This window comes from Jaculus jaculus, chromosome X (genome assembly GCF_020740685.1).
Source record: "Jaculus jaculus isolate mJacJac1 chromosome X, mJacJac1.mat.Y.cur, whole genome shotgun sequence".
Classification (NCBI taxonomy): domain Eukaryota; kingdom Metazoa; phylum Chordata; class Mammalia; order Rodentia; family Dipodidae; genus Jaculus; species Jaculus jaculus.
In genome coordinates, this window is record NC_059125.1 from 95720442 (window position 1) to 95746715 (window position 26274).

Below are 26274 nucleotides of genomic sequence, written 5' to 3' on the forward strand. Positions count from 1 at the left end.
GAGATGTCCATTGTAGGACTGGGTGATCTAATTGGATTTTCTTGCATTTGATTTTTCATGTTATTTCTTTTGAGCTGTGGTCTGCCCATCTCAGTGTATGGGCACATAGGTGGATGGATCAGCCTGGGCTGAAGGACAGTGGGAAGCAGAAGCAGCTTGAGGCAGTTGCCAAGCAGTCTGGTCTTTGGCTCTCATTTGCCAAAAGTCACCTGAGCTGCTGCCTCGCAGGGGTGCCAAAGTTGCCTGAGCTCTCATGCAGTAATGCACCAAAGCTGCCTGCTCTCGCACTAGAAGGGACCCTGAGGCATCAAGCACCAAAGCAGCCCAAACTCTGGCATGGCAGAATCCCAGGACCCAGAAGCAGTCTGGGTTCCCCTGCAAGAGGGCAATGGCGGTTGGCTGGTGCACCAGACAGGGAGGAGCTGGCACCTGATCTGGCGCAAGCAACAGAGACAGCCTGAGCTCACATGGGCAGTTGCAATGGGCCTGGGCTCAGGTGTGAATGTGCCATGGCTGGAGCAGTAAGTGAGCAAATGGGCCAAGCAGGCTAAGGTTGCACAAGCAGAGATTGGCATGGTGGTGTTTGTTTGGCAGGCAAATTGAACAAAGGATCCTGAGCTCCAACGGGCTTGTGGGAATAGCCTGACCCAGGTCACTCGTGGGCAGGGGTAGCAGGGCAATCACCCCTGTGCAGTGAAGCAAGTGGAAATATGTCGGCCTTGGACCCTTTTCCTACAGTGGAGTGCAGGATTTTTCTAAAGGTGGGACTATGGGTACTGCGGCTGCTTGTGAGGAGGGGTAGGCTACCCGCACATCAGTGATTCCCTGTTTTTTCCCCCTCTGTGCCCTCCCACTGGCAATCTATTGGAAATTTCTCACTCCTAAAAGACCCAGTGAACCCTTAATGCCTTGCCTTTCTTCCCTGGGATGTGCAGCGCAGTTAGGCAGTCGCCATCTTGGCCAGAAGTTCAGGAAGGTACATTTTTCATGCTTGGTTAGTCTAGCATCTCCACATAAGGGCTGACCTCCCCCAGGAGAAGGAACCCAGGAGTGGTCACCCAACTGGCCTTCCGTGACCAGAGATACCATGTGGGCATAGAGCCGTGGACTAAAGGACCACGGAAGTCCCCCACTAAGCACAAGACACTCCGGGTCCAACACACTTCCTGTCTCTAATGCTTTCACTTTTCCTATGATATGGGCAATCTTCCATAACACTGCAGGAAGTCCCAAGTCAGGGCACTCAAATCCCTTCTTGTAACTCGGGGACTTATTAAGTCTGCAGGGATGGAGGACTTTTGGACTGAGGCTGCGATACTGGCCTCTCCCAAGAACATGTGGGACCCAGATTTATGGATGAAGGTTTTCTTACTTGCCAGGAAGTGCAGTGTTGGCTCAGGGGTTGCTTCCACTGCCTGTTTTGTCCCTATTCTCCTTGCCATCATAGCAAGTTTGAAGTCTTTTTCTCCTGACGATGTCATAGCAGTCCATAATAAATATTGTCAGGAGCTAGCTAGTGTCAATCTTTCCATCATCCCACCACTGCCCGCTACTGGGGCCACATTAGATGCCCCCCATCCTCAGAGGATGAAGGGGACGATAAATCTAACTCAGTGCCTCCTGCCAAGCCCCCACTCCTGTCTCAGCCTGATCCCCTGACTACGCATCCGGTCTCCCTCCCCAGTATCCTTGGCAGGAACTCCACGCTGTCACCTCTGTGGCGGAGCCACTCCCATCTCTCCTGCTCAGTGCCCCACAATGACATCCTACATCTGCCCTCATGCCTCCCCCCTTAATACGGATGGCCAACTGAGGCCTACCAGGTTAATTTGGGCCCCAGTGTGGCTAACCAGCCATGGACACCTACCCCCCTTACTCATCTCTCCCTCATTCACAAATGATGAGATCCACAAGTGGGTCCTTGCCACTAAAGTCCTTGATCCTAACGTGGGCCCAACTGCTGCCTTGACTGCTTCCATAGATACCCTCCTGTCAGACAGACAACGGTCTACTGAATGCTCTCTCCCATCCAATTCACCTGAACAGTCATGTTGGGGATGCAGTAGGACCAACCAACTATGTCGTGACTGTCCGAACGCACTCCCCAAATCCCATTGCCCCAAATGTGGTAAAGGCTTCCACTGGGCTCAAGACTGCTGCTCTCAACCTGAAGACACACAACAGCCTACTACCGCTCCTTTAAACTCCAGATGGGGCGCCCCTCAGCCCTGCTAGTAAGGGGGGATAGAGGTAACCCTAAACATACTGGACATTGCCTATTTTCCACACTCCACAATGATGACAGTCTACTTTGACAGCCTGCCTGTCAAGGGACTGATAGATACAGGTGCAGATGTAACCATCTTAACAGATGCAGAAGCCCTCAGATTTCTACACTGAGTGCTTCAACCATCCCCCCCCCCCTCCGCCCGTAGGGGAGTCAGCAGTCAGCAGGATACCCGAGCCACTGTCCAACCAGTACACTGGCAGAACCTGGACTGTAATCAAGGGTCCTTTTCCCAAATTGTGGCCAGTGTCCCTTGTAATCTCTGGGGCAGAGACATTTAGGAGGACATGGGTGTAATCCAGACTACAGAGGAACGTGCCTTCTTTGATGACATCATAGCTCATGATAAGACCGGCCTTTCAGGGTGACCATCTCCATCTGACCCGCCTAATGATCTCACCCAATTCTAGAGGCCACTGCCCACCAGAAGCCACATTGTGAATGGGTACATGACCCTATACCCTTATCATGGCTCTCAGATCATGATGTATGGGTGGAGCAACGGCCCATCATTGAATCCAAACTAATAGCACTCAAGCATCTGGTTGCTGGGCAAATTCAACAGGGTCACCTAGACCCTTCTACTAGTAGACATAACACCCCCATCTTTGCCATCAGCAAGAAGTGCAGTTGTTATAGGCTATAACAGGATGGGCACAACCAAACCTGGTTTAGCACAGCCTAGTGCATCCCTCCATCTTATCACATTATTATTCTGAACGTTAAGGATTGTTTCTTCCAGATCCCCTTGGCACCCCCTGACAGGTGCCACTTTGCTTTCACAGTTTGGGAACCAAACATGCAAAAGCCCACTCAGAGGTATCAATGGACAGTACTGCCCCAAGGCATGAAAAATAGCCCTAACAGCGGTCAACTCTATGTGTCTGATGCATTACACAACATCCCTAAGGATGTCCTGCTCGTTCATTATATGGATGACATCCTCATAGCCCATCCAGACCCTCAGCGATTTAAAATGGTATCCCTGTTCCAGGTCAGCCTGGACCACAGTGAGACCCTACCTCGAAACAACAACAACAAAAATAATAAAATAAAATGGTATCCCTGACCCTCCTGGACAATTTGACAGCTCTCAACCTACAAGTGGTGACTGAAAAGATTCAGTCAGTGCCCCCTTATGCATTCTTGGGGTTCTCCATTACCAAACAAATCCATCCCCTTTGCTTTACACTGAACACCAAAGAAGTTTATTCATTGGCAGTTCAACAGCTCTGTGGTACTATTAATTGACTTAAACCATTCCTGCCAATCTCAGATCAGGACTTGCGCCATCTCTTCTCTCTACTTGAGGGACCTATGTGCTCCTCTTCGAAGACTTGCCTCACTACGGAATCTATTGTTCTTCTCAAGAGGGTTCCTTCCCTTGTGGCTTCTGCCAACTTGGGCAGACATGACCCCTGCAGGCCCCTACTGGCTATCATACTTTGGACATCCATGGGTGCCTTGGGTACCCTGTGGCAGAGAGGCCCCCCGATGTGGATGCATCAAGCCCATGCAGACCCCCACAAGATCACATCAAAAGCCCGCGCTCAGGCTCACAAAACCTTTGGCCGTGAGCCTGACAAGATAATCTTCCCCTTCTCCCTCTGCCACTCCCAATTGCTCTGGGCTGACTCTATTAGTTTCCAGGGGATGGTTGCTGGGTGTCCTGGAGCCCTTGATAACCAGCCCCCTCAAGAAAAAGACTGACTTCATTATCTCCCATCCCCATTAAAATTAAGCCACACAGTATACCTTGCTCCTCACCCATCCCTAAGGTGACCCTGGCATTTTCAGATTCCAATAAACAGAACTATGGGGTCTTAATCCAGCACCCTGGGAAGAAGATTTTTACTCATATACTTCCAAACCCAGGTTCAGTGCAATTAGGAGAATTACTGGCACTGCTAAAAGTATTGGTAGAATGCCAAGCAGAACCAGTCAACATCTTCTCAGTCAGTATGCAGTGCAGGCTGTCTGCGTGCTTTCATTCTCTCAGCTTAAGGACCGCCTTAACCCACTACGTGTAACCAGGCAGTTACTCCAGGAGGCATCCAAACAAAGAGCACATCCTTCACATGCGTCACACATAAAATCTCACTCTGGGCCACCTGGTATCCTAGCCCGGAGGAATGACTTAACAGAGAAAATGATTACGACTGTTGATCTTGACCTCCTTGAACAAGCAAGAACATTACAGCAAGGATATCATTTATCCCCACAGAGCTTGCATAGGTTCCCTCCAGAGCTGGCAATCTCCCAGTGCAAACACTTGATTAGATCTTGTGTCACATGTGCACCCCTGCCCCCCCCTTGGCCTGCTTAATAGCGGTGGGCTGAACCCCAGGGGCCTTCTGCCTAATGCAATTTGGCAAATGGATGTCACCCATCATCCCCCCTTTGGCAGTCTTCACTACATACATGTGATAGTGGATCCTTGTTCCCCCTTTATTTATGCTGTTGCTCTCTTGGGGGAAGAAGGACACACATGACATCAAGGCATTCAAATAAGCAAGGCTGGTCATGGGTGTGCCATGGGCCTTTAAAACAGACAATGGCTCTGCTTATACGTCCCATCAGTACAATGATTTTGTGGCCTCATGGAAGATCAGCCACACCTTTGGCATTCTTTACAACCCACAAGGCCAAGCCATTGAGGAGAGAACTGATAGAACTCTCAAGGGTCTCCTAGCCAAGGTCCCTTCACCGGAATCTAGGCGTGACCCACGCCTGGCCTTCACAGAAGCCCTATTTCACCTCAATTTCCTTACTTTTCATGAAACTGGCCTTAGTCCTGCCTACAAACATTGGGCATTCCCACCCCGTAACACCTCCCTGCCATTGGTCTGATGCCGTGACCCCATCACACTGGTGTGACAGGAACCTGCCCCATTTTTAACACAGGGCTCAGGGTATGCTTGTGTCTTCCCACAGGGTTCCACGACACCATTATGGATCCCCGCAAGAGATATGAGGCCTGCCACCAAGGGCCCCTAGGACTCTACAGAGGTAAAATCCCCTCCGTGACATCAGGGGGATACTGATGCTTTCCTTTCCCCTGCTAGTGTGGGTGGAGGGCAGAACCTTTGGTTAATTGTTTGTTTGTTTGTTTGTTTGTTTGTTTCCCTTCTGTAGTAATGCCAGTTGCTAAAAGTACACGTGTTCCCTGCAGTTTACACCCCTAATCTCACTTTGGGCTTGCCTTACTCCTTCTCTAATACCCACCCAGTGCCTATAAATGGCACTTGGGACCTCTCTTCCTCACTTTGCTTTAATGTCACACCTGATGCAAGAAGTCAGTCTGTTTGTGTTCCATTATTAAAACATTCAACAGGAGACTTTTGGGGTAGTAGTACCAATGGTAAGGTTAAAGTACTATACAACATCACAGTCCCTATTTTGCTAACATCTAAGAGGAATGGGACTGAAAAGGCAATGCGTACTATGGCATCAAGCTCCTTGCGTACTAGTCAATACTCCACTGACATTGATGAACCTATACCATGCGCATATTGCAACCCATCTTCTGCTGCCGTTTCTTTGTACAATTCACCAGATCTGTGGCTTTGGCAGAGACCCCCATTTGCTGATACATCAGTGGACCCTACTGACTTCAGCTATCGCAACCCTGCACAGGCTACTCCTCGGTCTGTCTTTGGAAATTGGACACTCTGTGGGACATCATCATGTCTTGACTTCCGCCCTTTCTATTTCTAAGGGACTCCATCTACTTCAATGGGATGTGCACTGCTAATGGGTCTGGAAATTTTGAAGGATCTCTAACCATTACCCCTGATAAATTTTTTTCCCTGTCAAGCGCCTTGGCTTGTGTCAACCCCCCCTTCTTCTTTGTAATGTTTGAGCACCTACAGAATTCATCCCCACAGGGGGGCCTCTGAGCTTAACTGCTCAGGGGGCTCTCCTTGATGGCTGTCAGATTGTTGGAATACAAGCCTATTGCAAAAAGCAGCCATATTTCACATCCCTGCACATGTATGGGCCCCAGTGGAAAATTCTAAACACTTTCATGAGGTACACTTAATGAAACACACTCGCATTAGAAGGGACTTCTGCATCACCGTGGCTACTATCACTGCTATTCTAACTGCCCTGGCTGGTGCCTCCGTGGCAGCTGTAGCTTTAACTCAAACTGCCACTACAGCAAAGGCTTTAAATACTATAGATGACACCACATCCAAAGCCCTGCAAACCCTAAATCTAACCAACGCTCACCTCCATACGGCTATTCTAAACTTACAACAACAAACTGACCTAATGGGGGAGGTAATCAATTCTTTAAACTCTCTACTCAGAAACATTTGTGATCCATGGTTCTCATCCTTTTGTCTGACCCCCTTTCCTGTCAATAATATTACCCAGAGGCACCACGAATTGGCTAATTATATTAAGGGCTCATGGTCACAACAGTTCCTAAATTACACTTTCCAACTAACATATATATAATATAATCCCTTGATATAATCCCTTAATCAGACACATGTTGAAGTACTGTCATTTGATGACTCCTTCATCCAGAAATTCTGGAATAATATTAAAAGACTGGATCTTTACATATGCTATTATGGGTGGGATTATATGGTTTCTAATTGTTTTCCTTAAGTGTCTCCTACAGCATGTGTCATGCCAGCGTACCATCAATACACTCCAGGTACTCATGGCTCTTGAACATCCTAATCGTGGTCTGTCTCATGATGTCGTTCAGGCCTGGCTCTCAGAAATCTGTGAAGCCTCTATATAAACTGCCCTTGCAAATACCCTGGCGTGTCTCCCAGAGTGGCCATCCTTCCAGGGCCGGTACTCAAAGACGGGTAATGTCCTCTTGGGCTGTGTCAACCTAAGACAGGACATGAATTAAAAACTCATGTGCCAATGATGGGTAATGCTTAATCTTGAAGAGGATGACCTAAGACAGACACAGTCCATTATGCTGGGTGCCAGAGCATTGGGCTCAAACTCTTTCTAGAATGGCACCATACCTGGTATCATGGAGTATAAGAAATGCTGAAAGGAGGGTCATTGAGTCTGCAACACAGTCTTGTGTTTTGGAAATGGCCATGGGCAGTGTGAAGCAGGTTTGCTGGTTGCCTGCATGGAGACACCATGGGGCCATGAGGATGAGCCGTGGATTGCAATGGAGACCCAGTGGAGATGCCAGGACCATGAGATGGCTGCCAAGGAGCTGCCGGCCCCGGTGAAGTTTCCCAGGACTGTGAGTAGCGTAGCTGGAGGGGCGGAATTGGAATGCCAGAGACTTGTTGCTGGTTAGAATTATTGGACTTGAAGATTTGTCACTGGCTAGAGTTGCTGGACTTGAAGCCACAGAGTTTGATGTTTGCCCTGGTTGTTTTAAATCTTGCATTGGTTGGATGTTTCTTTGCTATGCCCAATGCCATCTTTTGCAGTGTGAATATTTATTCTATGCCATTATGGGAATTTTAAGGTTATTTTTTGGTTTTATGGCTCAGTTAAAAGATCTTGAATTATGGGGATGTTTGAACATCAGTGGGATTGATAAAAACTATGGGGACTTTTAAAGTCAGACTGAATGCATTGTATTTCATATCATGCATAGATATCAGTTTATGAGGGCCAGGGGCGGAATGTGCTGGTTTGATTCAGGTGTCCCCCATAAACGTAGGTGTTCTGAATGCTAGGTTCCTAGCTGATGGAGATTTGGAATTAACGCCTCCTGGAGGGAGTGTATTGTTGGGGGAGGGCTTATGGGTATTATAGCCAGTGTCCCCTTGCCAGTGTTTGGCATGCCCTCCTGTTGCTGTGGTCCACCTTATGTTGGCCAGGGGGTGATGTCCACCCTCTGCTCATGCCATTGTTTGCCCCTGCCATCGTGAAGCTTCCCCTCGAGTCTGTAAGCCAAAATAAATCTTGTTTCCCTAGATGCTGCTCTTGGTTGGGTGATTTCTACCAGCAATGCGAACCTGACTGCAACAATGGGTTTGGGGTAGTGTCTGGAATTTCCAGGCAAAAGTATGCAGAGGGCTTGTGTTCTGCGTGTGGTTCCTGGAGTTTGCTTGCTATGTGCTGGTGGTGGATTGCTCTCTCTCTCTGCATACATCTGTCAAAAGGGACCAACTTCATCTGCCATTATGGAACTTCTCCTAGATCTGTAAGCTTCAAATAAATTTCCTCCCTCCCATAACTGAGTCTGGTCTGGAGGGTCATTCCAGAAAAATTGACATTGACTACTGCAACAGCCCAAAAGGATTCCACATACACACAAAAAAAACATTCTTAGAGGTTTAAAATTCTTTCAACAATGTGGCCAAATAGAAAATCACCACAAGAAAATTACTTGTGTTCAGTGTGAAGCAGGTTTGCTGGATTGCCTGCATGGAGACACAATGGAGCCATGAGGATGGACTGTGGGTTGCATTGGAGACCTAGTAGAGATGCCAGGACCACAAGATGGCTGCTAAGGAAATCTGATGGCCCCAGATGAAGTTTCCCAGTTCTGTGAGTAGCCTAGCTGGAGGATCTGAATTGGAACTCCAAAGACTTGTTATGGGTTAGAATTATCAGACTTGGAAATCTGTCACTGACTAGAGTTGTTGGACTTGGAACTACAGAGTTTGATGTTTGCCCTGTTTAAATCTTGTATTGGTTGAATATTTCTTTGCTCTTCCCAATGCCATCTTTTTCAGTGTGAATGTTTTTCCTGTGCCATTATGGGTTTTTTTGTTTGTTTGTTTAATTTTAGTGTTATGGCTCAGTTAAAAGATCTTGGACTATGGTAATGTCTGAACATCACTGGGATTGATCAAAAAATATGGGGACTTTTAAAGTTGAATGAATGCATTGCATTTTATATCATATTTGGTTATCCATTTATGGGGGCTGGGGCAAAATATGGTGGTTTGATTCAAGTGCCCCCATAAACTTAGGTGTTTTGAACGGTACACTCCTAGCTGATGAAGATTTGGAAATTAATTCCTCCTGGAGGCTGTGTACTGTTGGAGGCAGACTTATGGGTATTATATCCACTGTACCCTTGCTAGTGGTTTGCAAACTCTCTTGTTGCTGTTGTCCACCTTATGTTGGCCTGGGGATGAGGTCCACCCTCTGCTCATGCCATTGTTTTCCCCTGCCATCATGGAACTTCCCATCAAGTTTGTAAACCAAAATAAACCCTTTTCCCCTAAAAAAAAAAAAGAAAAGAAAAGAAAGAAAGAAAAGAAAAGAAAATTAGTTGTGTTCACATGTACCAATGCCAAACATATTCAGAAAAAAATCAGGGAGGTAATCCCATTTTCAGTAGCCACAGGGGAAAAAATAAACCTTGGAATTTCCTTAACCAAGGAAGTGAAAGACCTATACAATGAAATTGTACAAACACTGACGAACAAAACTGATGAAGATACATGACACATGAACCCCTTTTGGGCAAGTGCTTTGTGTCAGCAATATGGTGACTGCATCACCACAGTAATAAATTCAGCATGGTACTGGCACAAAAACAGACACATAGATCAATGAAATAGAAGACCCAGGTATAAGTTCTGATAACTGCAGCTCCCTATCTTTGACCAAGCTGCCGAAACACAAACACAGGATAAAGATGACATTTTCAACAAATGATAATGGAGAAACTGGCAGTCATATGTAGACCTATGAAGGTAGACCCTCTTCTCTCACCCTTCACAAAAATCAGTTCTGAATGGATCAAGGACCTCAATCTAAGAACTGAAACTCTAAAAGGACAAGAAAAAAATTCAATCAAGTGGATATAGACAATTTGAACAGATTAACAAAATGTTGGAAAGACTGAAATGACCCTGAACAAAGAAAAGCCTTGCATGCATGAATACGATGTCAAATTCCGTGAAACCTTCATAGAAAAACAAGCACCCATAATCAAAAACTGTTTGGTTACATAGGAAAGCAATAAATCTCATCAAACTCATCCTAGCACAGAATTTTATCTTTACACTTAACCCAGATAAGGACACAACAACAACAACAACAACAACAACAACAACAGAAACAAAATCCACACACCTACTTCCCTGATGAACATAGGTGAAAAAAATCTGAATAAACACATTGAAAACATGCTGGGCATGGTGGCATGCTCTTCATCTCAGCACATGGTAGGCAGAGGTAAGTGTTTCACTCTGTGTTTGAGGCCACCCTGAGATTACATAGTGAATTCCAGGTCATCCTAGACTACAGAAAGACCCTACCTAGAAAAATCACATAATAATAATAATGATAATAATAATAATAATTGCAAACTGAATTCAACAGCACATGAAAAACAACATCAAGATCATGTGGGAGAAAGCCTAACAACTCCAGTTCAATTCTTCAGTACTGACATACCACACAAAGTGGCGCATGCATGTGGGCTTTCTTTGCAGTGGCTACAGGTCCAGGCATGTCCATTCTCTCTCTCTCTCTCTCTGTTCCTCTCTGGCTCTCCTTCTCCCTCTCTCCATGCCAGGCATAGTGACACACACCTTTAGTCCCAGCACTCTAGAGGCAGAGCTAGGATTGCTGTGAGTTCAAGGCCAACCGGAGACTACATAGTGAATTACAGCTCAGCCTGGGCTAGAGTGAGAACCTACCTCAAAAAATAAAACAAAAAATATTGACATCAAGTGGTTTGTACATCAGTGTCACATCGATGGATGTTTCAAGATAGACAAATAAATAGGTGAAATACTGCACATAAATTATTTCACTATTTGAGACAAACATTGTACGAGGATGTCAATAAATGGAGAAAAGGCTCTGGACATATCTTGGTTAGCACAAATAATATTACAGAAACATGTGAACAAGTCGGTAATGCTACTGAAACAAAAGGAAATAAGTAGCTCAAAGGAATAGAATTGTTGAAACAGAAATGATACCGTGCAGGCATAGATCCTTGATTTATGACAAAGTTGCCAGAAATGTTAAGTTCTGTAAAAATATTCTCCTCAGCAAATGGAGCTGATATTACAGGATGTATAAACGGAAAACAATACAACTGGATCCCCAACCCATTTTGAAGTGGTTCAAATATCCTTAATGTAACTCACAGAATTTTGAAAATTCTGCAGGGGAACAGTTCAAGATATGGGGTATGCAAAGACTTCCTAAAAATCAGTGATACAGCTCAGGAAAAAAAGAGCAAATACTTATGAGAGAAACAACATGAAATTAAGAAGTTTGTACAAAAGAAACTGTAAGTAGCAAATACTACTGGGGAAATGGCCAACAAAATGTTTTGTGGCTAGACACTGTACAGATGGTTAATATCTACACTCTATAAAGAAGTCAGACAAACACAAGAAATCACTGAATCAATATATTCCAAGTGAATTGGACAGTTCTCAATAAAGAAAACACAATGACATATAAATGTGTTCAGAAATATTCAATAGACACCATGGAGATGCTCATTGAAAATCCATTGAGATTCTTACACTCTCCAGTCAGAATTAGTCACCTCAAGTAACCTGAAGTCAACAAATGGTGGTCAAGTTATGGGCAAAAGAAATCCAATACTGTTGGAAATGAAAATTGGTTTAGCCACTATGATATCTGGATGGGGGAACCTAAACAAACTTAAAAAAAAAAAAAAAAAAAGATCTACTCTATTTTCCAGGCATGGCTCCCCAAGGAATCTAAGTGAACAACCACTAAGATAACTGTATGTCCATATGTATTTTTCTTACTCTTCATAACAATCAAGGGATAACTTACTTTCCTTGCTGCTTCGAAAACTCCCTGACAAAATGTCAATTAAGGGAGGAACAGTTTATTTGAATTACTGTTTTAAGTAATGCAGTTGATCAAACAGCTGCTCATGTTAAATCTGCAGTCAGAAAGCACAGTGACAAATGCTACTGATCAACTCACTTTCTGGAAGTCCAGCCCTCTCAGGCTTCCCACACCAATTACCTTAATGTAGTAGAGGACCCATGGACATTCCCCAAAATATTTTTCCTAGTTGTTTCTAGATTCTGTCATTTTGACCATCATTATTAAGCTTCACAGGATATAATTAGGGAAGGATACTATTAAGAAGTGAATGGATAAAGGAAATGAGATATAGGTATACAAGCAAGAATTACTGCCAATTGCAGAAAAAAATATGGAACCAAAGATTAAGATGTTAAGGAAACTAAGCCAGTCTCAGGAATCCAAATATTGCATAGCTTTTGTTACATTTAGAATCTATAATGATACCCTTGTGTGTGCGTGTGCACACACACACACACACACACACACACACACACACAGATATTAAATAAATACATGCAATGGAAGTAAACAGCAGACATAAAATGTAACCATATATGAAAATGTCCCAGTGAAAACTGGTATGTTGTTTGCTTTGTAAAAAACATTGAAACAAGACAAATCTAAATTGATATTAATTTGAGTGGGAGAGCTAGCTTAGCAGTTAAGATGCATGCCTGGGAAACCTAATGACCCGGGTTCTATTATACAGGTCCCATGTATGCCGGATGCACATGGTGGCACATGCATCTGTAGTTTGTTTTCAGTGGCTACAGGCCCTGGTGTGCCCACTCTCCCCCCGTCCTCTCTGCCTCTTTCTGTCTCCAATAAATAAATAAAATCTGAATTTGACATAAATTTGATAAAATACCTAACCAAGGATCTACAAATGTATAGCCAAACACAATGAGCACAAAGAAATCATTCCAAAACAATCCATTAAATGTAGACAAAAATGTAAAGAACCAATGTTGAATTTGTAATGCTGGTATATTTACTAATTTATATGTTGTCTACAATAGGGAAATCTACCAAATATTCTCATATAGGTCTACAACTACCTCAAACTAAAATATAAACATTGATGGGAAAAGGAGGCTTACACTTGAAATCCAAAACCTCAAGAGGCAGAGTAGGAGCATCACAAAGTACAAGAACAGCATGTAACTCTATAGCAACAGAGTCTAAAATATTCCAAATTATTCAGAGAGTCTGTTATATGCAACAAATTGCATAAGTTGAACATGAGTTTGGTCCTCAGTACAGAAATCATTTTAAAGCCAGGCATGGTAGTACATGCTGTTCATCCCAGAGCACCAACCTCATGAATTCTAGGTCATCCTGGGCTGGAGTAAAACACTAACTCAGAAAAACTAAAAAATTAAAAAAAAAAAGTGGTAGAAGAAGAATAAAAAAAAAAAAGCACAATTGAATGTGGAATTATCCATACAGTTTATCACTTAACATTTTTAGTGTCTCCACATAATAACAAGGGAAAACTTATTAAAAAGGAACTGACATATAAAGGAAGAATAATAGGACATATTCATGAGACTAGGTCTTACCATGAAACCCATACTGCCCCAGGAATCCAAATCACCAACCTCTGAAAAACTGTTATTACAGGCATGAGCCACCATACTTGGCTAAGGAGTAGAAAATTTTCAATAGGAAGAGAAAGACAGAAGGATTCTAAAGAGAGACTAAGAAGGGCTGGGAAGAAGTCTCCATGGTGAAAGGCACTTGCTTGCAAAGTTTGCCAGCCAAGGTTCAATTCCCAAGCCACCCACATAAGTTGTAAGCAAAAAGTGTGCTGAGCTGCTGAGATGGAATAGTGGTTAAGGTGCCTTCCTGTGAAGTGTAAGGACCCATGTTTGACTCTCCAGATCCCATGTAAGTCAGACACACAAAGGTGAGGCAAGTGCAAGTTCACACAGGCCCACTAGGAGGTGCATACTTCCGTAGGTTGATTTCAGTGGCTAGAGGCCCGAGTATGCCAGTTCTTTCTCTCTCTGTCACTCCCTCTCTCTTTCCCTCTGTCTCCCCCAGTCTCACTCTCTCACATTAAAACAATGTCTAGCCTGTTGGGCTCTCCTCTAAAACAAAACAACAAAAAAATTGGTGCTCACATCAGGATTTTGCAGCTACAAATAGTTTTGGCAAGCTCACACACACATGCAAAGAAATAAACATAGTTTTTATTTTTATTTATTTATTATATTTATTTATTTATTCATTTATTTATTTAAAGGACACAGAAAGAGGGGAAGAGAGAGGGAGGGAGAGAGAGGCCTCCAGCCACTGCAAATGAACTCAGGACCTGTGCACCCCCTTGTAAATCTGTTAACTTGAGTCCTGGGATATTGAACCTGGGTCCTTTGGCTTTACATGCAAACACCATGACCACTATGCTATCACTCCAGCCCAAGTAAATATTTGCCAACCATTCCTCCTCACGGTGACTCTTTAATGTACTGTTCTCATTACAGTGGAATAAATTCCTTTCATTCCTAAGGATTGGTCCAATTCAGAAAAGGATTAATTAATGTGACTTCTAAGGATTGGTCCAATACAATAAAGGCTCTCCTAACTATGCTACTTTGGCGCTGTTTCCTGAGACTCTTATTGTTCAGAGGTCACTCTTATTTCAATCCTTCCCCAAAACCATGATCTCCAATCCATTCCCTTGGATAGTCCTAATGCTTCTTTCTCGGGTCTGCATAGCATATAGTTCTTGTATTCCATCTGTAGCCCAGGCATGACCTGCCATTGTTGGATGCCCTCTAATTCTAAACCTTCTCGTGCCCTGTAACTATATAATAGGCCTTATCAGATGGTCTGTATTTATTTCCAAGGAGAGAGAAAGGGGGAGGGAAGGAGAGAGAGACTGGCTACCAGAGCTTCCAGTCACTGCAAAATGGAAATCTAGATGATATGATATCCTGGGGACTCAAACATGGCCATTAGGCTTTGCAAGCATGCCCCTTTAACTGCTTAGCCATCCCTCCAGTTCCCAGATGTACATTTTTGGGCACTTTTCATCTGAAATGAAAGCACATGTGTGGACTCCTCATAGAAGGAGCCTGTTGCTGTATGAGTCCGGGTGAATCCCGCCACTTTGGGAGTGGGGCGGGTAACCCACCTTGTCTCCTAGTACAAATTGGCCAATAATGAGCTAGGGAGGTGTCACGTGACCTAAGCCCAGCCAATTGAAGTCCTGGGGAAGAAGCAAGTTTAAACTTAAGATGTAACAGCTGTGAAGCAGACGCCATCAAACTCGTTGGTGGGGGGTTAGGTTGCTTTGTGGAGTCTGGTAGCCACTGCAGAGGTCCTGGGTGAGTAAAAATTTTCCTGATTTGCACAATTAGGACATTTTTCAACCGAGTCTTTTATTTTATTTTTTATTTATTTGAGAGCGGCAGAGAGAGAGAGGCAGAGAGAGGGGTGGGGGAGAAAGAGAGAGGGAGAGAGAGAGAGGGAGAGAATGGGCGCGCCAGGGCCTCCAGCCTCTGCAAACGAACTCCAGACGCATGTGCCTCCTTGTGCATCTGGCTTACGTGGGTCCTGGGAAATCAAGCCTCGAACTGGGGTCCTTAGGCTTCATAGGAAAGCACTTAATCGCTAAGCCATCACTCCAGACTTCAACTGTGTCTTTTAATGAATTGTCTTTTAATGAATTGAACCTCTGTGGGCTTAAATTATCTTGGGTCATTGGGAGATGACTGAATGGTTCACTCCAAGCTCCCTCCGCTTGCTCGCTTACTCCCGATGGTAGCAGGACTATACCCCAAGAAGTGAGAAGCTTGGAACTAATCATTTCCTTTTCTCTGTCTTTTAAAAGTATTTATTTATTTTCACGTGTGTGTGTTTTTACCAAATGTTTTTGTAGCTGTAAAAGTCTGACGTGAGTACCACATTTTTTGTTACTATTTTTGAGGCAAGCCCAGGAGACTGGCTTATTTTTCTGTGAGAGAGTGAGTGTGGGTGGATGGTGGGGGAGATACTGAGAATTACCACCTATGACCTCCATCCAGTGTACTGGAACTCTAGAAGCATCCACCACCCAGTGTCCAAGGGTGACCTTGCACTTACCTCACCTTTGTGTAGGATCTGAAGAGTCAAACATGGGTCCTTAGGCTTCACATGCAAGCACCTTAACCACTAATCGATCTCTGCAGCTCAGCAACACTTTTTGCTTACAACGTATGTGGGTGGCTTGGGAATTGAACCTTAGCTGGCAGGCTTTGCAAGCAAATGCATTTAACCACAGCACCATCTTTCCCAGCCCCTTCTTACTCTCTCTTTAGAATACCTCAGTCCTTCTCTTCCTATTGAAGATTTTCTATTCCTGAGCCAAGTATGGTGGCCAATGCCTGTAATAACAGTTTTCAGAGGTTGGTGATTTGGAGTCCTGGGGCAGTATGTGTTGCATGGTGAGACCTTGTCTCATGGACAAAGTCAAATTCTTCTTTTACATGTTAGTTCCTTTGTAATGGTTCTCCCTTGTTATTGTATGCCAGCCTTTAAAAATGGTAAGTGACATAATTCCCCATTTAGTTGTATTTCTTTTATATTTAGACTGCTTTTTTTGGTTGTTGTTGTTTTGTTTTGTCTTTGTTTGTTTATTTTTCTGAGGTAGGATCTTACTCCAGCTCAGGTGGACCAGGCATAAACAATGTAGGAGTTGTGGGATTAATGGCATGTACTACCATGCCTGGCTTTAAACTACTTTTTGTACCTGAAGACCAAACATGTTGAACTGATGCAATTTGTTTCATATAACAGCCTCTCTAAACCTTTTGGAATATTTTAGACCCTGTTGCTATAGAGTTCCACATGGTTCTTGTACTTTGTGATACTCCTATCTCTGCCTCTTGAGGCTTTGAATTTTAAGTGTAAGCCTCCTTCTCTGACCAATGGTTATATTTTATTTAGAAGTAGTTGTAGACCTATATAAGATTATTTGCTAGATTTCCCTAGTGTAGACAATATATGAATTCATAAATATATCAGCATTACAAAGCCAAACTTGGTTCTCCACATTTTTGTCCATATTTAATGAATTGTTTTAGTAATGGTTTCTTTGTGCTCATTGTGTTTGGCTATACATTTGTAGATCCTGGGTTAGGTATTTTGTCAAGTTTACGAAAATTTAAGATTTTACTCTTTTTTTAAAAAATTTTATTTATTTATTTATTTGAGAGCGACAGACACAGAGAGAAAGACAGATAGAGGAAGAGAGAGAGAATGGGCGTGCCAGGGCTTCCAGCCTCTGCAAACGAACTCCAGACGCATGCACCCCCTTGTGCATCTGGCTAACGTGGGACCTGGGGAACCGAGCCTCGAACCAGGGTCCTTAGGCTTCACAGGCAAGTGCTTAACCGCTAAGCCATCTCTCCAGCCCAGATTTTACTCTTAATTTGAGAATGGGCACGCTGGAGACTCTAGCCACTGTGAAGAAACTCCATTTGCATGTGTCCCCATGTGCATTCGGCATACGTGGGACCTGGATAATAGAACCTGGGTCCTTAAGTTTCATAGGTATGCGCCTTAACTGCTAAGCTATCTCCTCAGCCCAAATTTATGTCAATTTAGATTTGTCTTATTTCAATGGTTTTTAGTTAGCAAACAACATACTAGTTTTCATTGTGACATTTTCATATATGGTTATCTTTTATGTCTGATGTTTACTTGCATTGCTTGTATTTATTTATTGTGTGTGTGTGTTGCGAGGGTTTTCTTTCCAGATTCTGCCTGTAACAAAAACCATGCAGTATCTGCCTTCCTGAGACTGGCTTAGTTTCCTTAACCTGTTGATCTTTGGTTCCATATATTTTCCTGCAAATGGCAGCGATTCTTGCTTGTATACATATATTTCATTTCCTTATCCATTCACTTCTTGATAGTATCCTTGCCTGATTCTATTCTGTGATGCTCAATAATGACAGTCAAAATGAAAGAATCTAGAAACACATAGGAGACAAATTTCTGGGCATGTCCGTGGGTGGTTTTCTACATTAAGGTAATTGATGTGGGAGTACTCACACAAACTGTGTATGACAACTTTCTAGGAGATGGACTTCCAGAAAGTGATTTAATCAGTAGCATTTGTCACTGTGCTTCCTTACTGAACATTGAACATGAACAGCTGTTTCATCGACTGTGTCCCCTAAAACAGGAAGTCAAATAAACTGTTACTACTTTAATTGACTTTTTGCCAGGAAGTTTTCAAAGCAGCAAGGAAAGTAAGTTATCCCTTGATTGTTGTGAATAGTAAGACAAAATATGTGGACATACAGTTATCTTTATGGTATGTTCACTTAGATTCTCTGGGGAACCACACCTGGAAAATAAAGTAAATTTTTTTAAACTTGTTTAGTTTCCCCATCCAGATATCATAGTGGCTATACTAATTTTCATTTTTGCCCATAACCTGACCACCATTTGTTGACTTCGGTTTACTTGTTGTTACTAATTCTGGCTGGAGTGGATATTGGGGAACTGAACATGTATTATGAGTTTTTTCAGGCAGGTGCCTTAACTTCTGGGCCATATCTCCAGCCTTCCTTTTGAAAAATATGTATTTATTTGTTTGTTTGTTTGCAAACAGAGGGAGACAGAGTGTGGAGAGAGAGAGAGAAGATAGGCACATACATACGCGCACGTGCGCGCGCGCACACACACACACACACACACACACACACACACACACACACAGAGAATGCCCATGCCACTCCATCTAGATACTGCAAATGAACTTCAGGTGCATGTACCACTTTGTGCTTCTGGCTTTACGTGGATATTGGGGAACTGAACATGTATTGGGAGGTTTTGCAGTCTGGTGCCTTAACTACTCAGCCATCTCTCCAGCCTTAATTTCCTTTTTGATTTCTTTCTTTATTTGAGAGAGAATAGAGAGAAAGATAGATAGAGAATGGGCACGCCAGGGCCTCCAGCCACTACAGATGAATTTCAGATGCATGCACCACCATGTGCATCTGGCTTACATGGGTACTGGGGAATTGAACTTGAAGAATCCTTAGACTTCACAAGTAAGTGCCTTAAGTGCTAATCCATCCCTCCAGCCCCTGTTTGATTTATTCAATGACGCTTTCATTGTTTGTGTGTTGCTCTGTTTATAGGTGTTGGTGATTTTTCTATTGTTTCTCTTGTTGTTAACTTCTGGTGTTATTGCCTTGTGCTCATATATCATGCAACACAAGTTTTTGTCAATTTTCCTGAATTTGTGAAGACATGTTTTATGCCCTAAAACATGATGTCTTTTAGAGAAGGTTCCATTAGCTGCTGAGAAGAATGTGTATTCTGTTGACTTGGGGGGGGGTGGATGTTCTGTAGATTTGTGTTAAGTCCAGTTGTTCTATGATGTTTTTAGTTCCTTTTTTTCTGTGCTTATTTTCTGCTAGATCTGTGTATTGCCAATGGTGGGTTATTTAAGTGTCCTATTAAATTTGTAATAGAATTTATTTCTGGATATTTTCTATTATGTTTTGCTTTATAACATTTGGTACACCTGGGTTTAGTGCATATAAGTGTATTATTATAATATCATCTTCTTGAACTGTTCCCTTGTTAAGCATGAGCTAACCTTTAACTCTTTTGATTCCCTTTGGTTTAAAGTTTATTTTGTGTCAGATACTAGTTATTTCTTGTTTCTATTCTGTTGTAATATCTTTATCTATCCTTTCATCTGCAGGTTGTATCTGTATTTAATGATAATTTGAGTTTCTTGTACACAGCAAAAGAATGGATCCATTTTTTATTAATTTTTATTTTATGTTACTTATAACAAGTTATAAGTTTTTATCTCCTCACCCCAGCTCCTATTACCCTGCAGATTCTCCTCATTGGGGCTATGGTTTTCACTGAAAAGTCATGAAGGCCTCAGTCAGTCCCAGTGGGGTAGTGGCAGAATGTGCCTCATGGTATTCCTACCCACTCTATGGCTCTTACATTCTTTCCATCCCCTCTTCTGCAATGTTCCCGGAGCCATAGCAGGCCTGTTGGCAGTCTAATTCAATGTTGAGTTGTCTTTAGCCTCCATATTTCTTTTTTGATAGGTTTCATTTGACCACTGTGCTTGTCACCACCAACCTGGGCCTGGTGATCAGGCTAGCAGTAAGAGCACTGTTCATGTCATCACTTCTGCAATTCTACTGAGCCATGGAAAATATGGTAGAGGTGCTACATGTTGTGGTGGGCAGCTGGTTATCTTCTTATTGATCGATCTTAGTTCTTGTCTGTTTTCTCTGCCATCTGTAAAATGAAGCAGATTCTCCAAACAAGAGTGAAAGAACATGGAATTAAAGGGGGGTGGGGCTATGTAAATTTCAGAGAGCATTTTATTGGTGTTTGTGGTAACTTTAATGGATAGATCCCAATAGATTTAGGATTTCATTAAAGTTTGTACTTCACATCTGCAGCCACCTGGCTGGAGGAGGTGTCACTATGGGTGGATACTAGTGTCCAGTCCTAAGTTGTGGGGGTGAATCCAGTCTAAAGTTATCTAAAGGTCTTGAGCTTTGTCTGGCATTCCTAAATGTGCTTGTTTGCTTTGTGGCGGTGGCTTTTCTGTCTGCCTGGACCTATGGAAACAGGTCAGCTACTTCTGTCACTATGGAACTTCCCCAGATCTGTAAGCTTCAAATAAATTTCCTTTCTCCCATAACTTGTGCCTGGTTTGGAAGTTCATCTTAGTGACATGGGGCTGTCTACTACAGAATTGGTTCCAGAGGTGGGTAATGTTGAGGTTAATCTGGCCATGTGTATTTTGGTCTTTTGGAACTTTTGTTTTGGAACAATGGGCATATACTTGGTATTTGCAACTAGGGATGCTGATCCTAGCATTTGTGGCTGTAATTTTGGGTCTTCTTTAGTACTCTCAGCAAGTTCCTTCATGGGTCTCTGGCTGTTTTGGTATTTCTTCACTGGGGGAAATAAAAGATATGGTGATGAGGCCAGCCATGGTGATGTACGTCTTTGGTCCCAACACTCTGGAGTCCAAGGGAGGATAATAGCTGTGGTCTCAAGGTCAGCTTGAGTCTACATAGTGAATTGCAGGTCAGCCTGGGCTAGTGCAAGACTGCTGGTTTGGTTCCAGTGTTGCCCATATAGTTATGTGTACTGAATGCTAGGTCTCTAGCTGGTGGCAGTTTGGGAATTGGAGCCTCCTGGAGGTAGAGTATTATTGGGGCAGGCCTATGGGTATTATAGCCAGCTTCCACTTGCCAGTGTTTGTCACACTTTCCTGCTACTGTGGTCAACCTGATGCTGGCCAGGTAGTGATGTACACCCTCTGTTCATGCCATTTGTTTGTCCTGCCATCATAATGCTTCTGCTCGAGTCTGTAAGCCAAAATAAACCTTTTCCTCCCACAAATTGCTCTTCTTGGTTGGTTGTTTTCTGCCAGCATTGCAAAGCTAACTGGAACAAAGGGCAAGCATCAAAAACAAACAAACAAGCAAACAAAACCCAGAAATAAAATACAGTGATAGTGGTGTGAATGATCACATAACTTATTATTGAAAAATATTTATGAGATTTTGTCCTTTCTGTTTTTTCAACTTGATGCAGGTTCATGAAGATGGACCAACAGGGCCCAGCCCCGCTGGTAGAGCTTGCTATACAGAGTCTACTGGGTAATGACCTTGCAACAATCCAGGTTCTTGGGGAGATACCAAGAGATCTTTTCCCCCCATTGTTCATTGCTGCCTTTAACGGTGGATATAATAAGACACTGACAGCCATGGTGAGGGCTTGGCCCTATTTCTGTCTCCATATTGGGGAGTTAGGAGTACAGGAAGCTCATGATGAACGCTTAAAAGCCATAATCGATGGTCTTCAGGTCCTTCCTGAACAGAATGCTGCTACTGGGTAAGACTATTTGTAAAATTGACATGGTAGGGCAGCAGGAAGTTATGCTATAAGTTGCTAATCTACCAGAGGTAGTTAAAGGGTGACTGATAGAGATAAGTTGGGTTTTGTTGTCCTAACACTTGGGCTCACCTTAAGGAATCTAATGCCTCAACACAGAATTAGTTATGTAATAAGGGTAAATCATGATGGTATAGATGGATTTCCATGCTGGGTGTGTTACACAGAAGAAAGACAAAAGCATCAAGGCTGGTGAGGATCAGAGGTTAAAAAAAATGATAGAAAAAATAATAATAGAAGATATCTACGTCATGGGAAAGACTTGTTGGTAGTTGATAAATGGAGGGAAGAACAAAATAAATGTTTTGTCTTTGCATTTCCCTGTGGATCCTGTTGTGTTACATTTAAAGCTTTTACCACAAAATAGATAAATAAATAAATAAAATAGATAAATAAATCTCTCTTGTTTTCCCTACAGGGGCTCCAAACTGAAGGTCCTGGATTTGAGGCTGCATTCTCATTGTAGGATCATATGCCCTAAGAGCTTGGCCATGCGTCCTTCTTGTTCTCATTCTTGCCCTTCCTTGCAACACTCTCTTTTGAAAGACGAAGCCCCACACAGTATTGTAAATTTAGAGTCTACATCTCAAGTGTCCAGAAGTCCTGTAGAATTACTAGTAGATCTTTCCCTTGATTATACGTCAATGGCAGGGGAATTTCATTTTGCACTTCTGAGTAAAGTACAGCAGAGCTTAGGGTATTTGCACTTCTGCTGTCGGGATTTACAAATCTATGAATTTTCAAAATACAAAAACATTGCTCGTTTTATGAATATGGTCTGTATTGATCACCTTACAGTTGATCAGGCTTCACTTAGTGAAGTCACCACACTTTTGTCTCGTATGGTACAACTTGAGAGTCTTAGCCTGTCTAAAATCACGTTCAGGTCTTTGAAGGGGAAAGTCTTCAGAAAGTTCCTCAGCCATATTGAGCGCATGGGCACCCTCCAGCAGATCTACTTGTCTTACTTCTGCCTACGAGACCATCTGCATGAAGTGCTCAGGTGAGATTTGGCAGAAACTAGATTTCCTGAATACCCTGCTTGTAGGAAAGAGAAGAAGCCAGTCTGGGATATCTTAAATCCCTTCTAATAGAATTTTCCTATGAACTCAAAGCTGAAGGTTTGAAGCTGTTCAGTCTAAACCAGAAAGTGTGTTCCTCAAAATGAGTGGAAAAGCACGATTGCAAACAATAACCTATGGGCCTTCATGTAGTCAGCCAACCAAGTGCAAACACTGTGAGATGTTAATAAATAATTTGGTGAAAGACATACAGTCCTTCTCCAAGACTCTCCAGATGTACTAAAGATGTTGGCAGGTAGAAGGATTTTATGATGTAGCATTGCTCCATTATACTTATTACTGTCATTTAATTTTATTCCTGGGTTTTCCCTAAAGCTTAGGCCTTCAATGTACAGAATGCCATTTAGATACTGATGAAGGGTAAACTTTAATTGACTGGTCTCCTTCACACCAAACCACCAAATATAATAACTAGATCTGGATATGTGAATGGATCATGTTGTGTGTAGTAGGTGAGTCAATCTTTTTAACTCAATCTTTCTGACAACCCTGCCTAGTATTACCTGGTACTCATTCTTTACATTTATATATATATATATATATATATATATATATATATATATATATATATATATATATATATCTGGACTGAAAAGAAGACCTAGCGAATAAGAACATTTGCTGTTTGAGAATGAGAATGGACTTAAATTTCGTCCCAAAAACCCAAATAAAATTCTGCACATGTCCAATCACCAGTGCCAAGAAGAGCAGAGAAAGGATAATGTTTAGGGCAAGTCGTTCAGCCAGCCTGATGAAAAATCAGCAGCTCTAGATTTAGTGAGGGACTCTTTCAAGTAAATACACTCAAGGGACAATACAGGAAGACAACCAACATTTTCTTCTGATCCCTGCACATGTGTGTTCAGGGAATGCACCATGATCACACGCATGTGTTTCATATCACACAAGATGCATACAAACAGATGGTAAACCTCTTATCTCAGAGTGGTAAAAGTGTCTTTTAAAAGTGGCAAGCCTTTTAATTGAAATAAAAGCTCAGACTGTTAACTGAAGCTGCTATAGATGTGCAAAGTAGTTTATTCCAGGTAAATAGGCTCTTGTTTCCAGGTTCAATGTCCATTAGTAAGAGGAACCTGTCTGTTTCTTTCTCTACAGGGCCCTGCCAAGTGAGTTGGATTTCTTGAATCTGCCTTTCTGCGAGCTTTCTTACCGGGACTTTACACATCTGTCCCAGAGCCCTCAGGCCACCCAACTAAAGGTGTTGAATCTCAGTAATAACCCAATACGCTCAGAGGATATTGAGCCCCTCCAGGTACTTCTGGAGAAGCTCTCGGGTTCCCTGCAGCACCTAGAGCTAAACCGTTGCCTTATGACTGACTCTATACTGTCTCGTCTCCTCCCAGCCATAAGCCGCTGTTCCAGTCTCAGTGGTTTTAGCTTTGTCTCTAACCCAATTACAATGTCCATGCTCATGAGGGTAGTACAGCACTTAACACCCTTGACAGAGCTGAAGTGTGTCTTTTATGCTACCCCTTCACATTGCTATGAACAACAGTTTTTTCATGGCAGTATAAACCTAGAGAAACTTGCTGAAGTTGAAGCACAACTAAATATGATGGTGCATAGGGCCCACAGGGATGACATGAACTGGAGTACATATTCTGAGTGATTTTTCACTTTTCATTAAACTCATGTCACTGATCTGTGGCCTTTAAGGCACTCAGTGTCTCTCTCCCTCCCCAGAAGCCTGGTCATACCAAATGTTAGATTCTAATATTCTAAGAAATTGCTGTTAGGAAGCATGGATGTGCAACTGATATGTAAAAGCATGACCCTAGCAAAAGATAGGAGAATAGGAGAAGGCATGTGGCAACCTTGTGAGTATCCCATAGATATGTATATAAATTTGGATAACTAAGTCATGGTACACCATACCCCTGACCACATGACTGGTTCAACTGTGAATACTTAGTAAAAGTCAAAACAATTGAATTGAAAACTTTCCTGAAAGTCTCTGTGAAGTGGGGGCTAGTTATTGAAGCCAATAAATTCATATTCTATTGAACTTCTAGTATTTAGGATTACATTCAGGTTTTTTGTTGTTGTTGTTGTTTTTTAAGAGAGACTATCTCCGATTAACAGTGGGGAGAAAATCAACATACATTTTCCACTGATATGTTTAACAATATGTTGGCACAATATGTTTTATGTTTCAGATTTCTGGGGTCAGTGTTACACATGAAGCACAATTCTGCTTTGAGGTATTATTGTGTAAAGATTGTAAAAGCAGATAAGGCAAGGTTTCTACATCAAGCCACTCAAGGATGAGTGCTTCTATAGGTCCACTATTTGTTAGTGATATTTGGATAGTTATTTAACCCCCCTATCAGCTGAATTTTGTTTCCATTTGCTTACCCTATTGAATATAATATATAGATTCCATATTGTTGGATAGCTTCTCAATACCCAAGTCATAGCCCAAGAGGTTACCTCCACATAAGCGTTTTCTGTCACTTCCTCTGTTAATCTTCCATCTATCTTTTTTGCAAAAATGCACGGGATAAATCTCTTAAAGGGACAAAACTTTTGTTTGTTTATTATTTTATTTTATTTATTTGTTTTTCCATTGTCAGATGTTTCAGATAGTTGCTTGTTTCAGATAGTTGCTTGTTTCAGATCGCCCATCAAATTTTGGGGGGCATGACAGGAGAGAGTCTCAACTCACAGGGGCCAGGACCAGAACAAGGAGACTGGAGGTCCAATATCTTTAAGTAGCATGATCTCAGTGACCTACTTCCTCAAGTAATGCGTGTTCAGAATTTCTAACCACCTTTCTTGGACACCTAAGCCATGCATAAGCCTAATGTTTTGAGGGCTGCTTAAGGTCCAAATCCTCACTCTTCCTGGCTGGCTCCAGTTTTCGTAATTTACCACTAGTTGTTCTCTCTTACAGCACCATGGACTGCTCCTTCCTGGTGTAAAGTGTTCCTTACATACTTGCCACAAGTTTTCTTCTATCAAAGTCAACCCATTTGCTATAGTACATCTGGATACATGTGTCTATTAGCTCCTAGGGATTTGGTCAGTCCAAAATCCTATGTACTTTAAGAAGACAATGCCAAAATATATCAAAGATCTAGTTATAAAGAAAAGACAAAAGATTCAGTAAGTCATAATTTACTTATATTGCTAATATAATAAAATAATACTACACTGCATGGCAAT

At 42.5% G+C, this 26274-nt stretch overlaps 1 protein-coding gene across 1 annotated transcript; it reads left to right on the forward strand.

Moving 5' to 3' along the window:
* Positions 1–21650: 21650 nt before the first annotated feature.
* LOC101597774 (melanoma antigen preferentially expressed in tumors-like) lies at positions 21651–24718 on the forward strand. Its single transcript, XM_004673052.2, has 3 exons — positions 21651–21946; positions 22425–23009; positions 24205–24718. Exons 1-3 carry the CDS (start codon positions 21651–21653, stop codon positions 24716–24718), a joined length of 1395 nt encoding a protein of 464 aa, XP_004673109.2.
* The last annotated feature ends 1556 nt before the right edge of the window (positions 24719–26274 follow it).

Coding starts and splice junctions, on each gene's coding strand:
- LOC101597774 (XM_004673052.2), top strand. CDS start 21,651: ATGAAGATGGACCAACAGGGCCCAGCCCCGCTGGTAGAGCTTGCTATA. Junction 21,947..22,424: donor GAACAGAATGCTGCTACTGG/GTAAGACTATTT, acceptor TTTTCCCTACAG/GGGCTCCAAACTGAAGGTCC. Junction 23,010..24,204: donor CATCTGCATGAAGTGCTCAG/GTGAGATTTGGC, acceptor CTTTCTCTACAG/GGCCCTGCCAAGTGAGTTGG.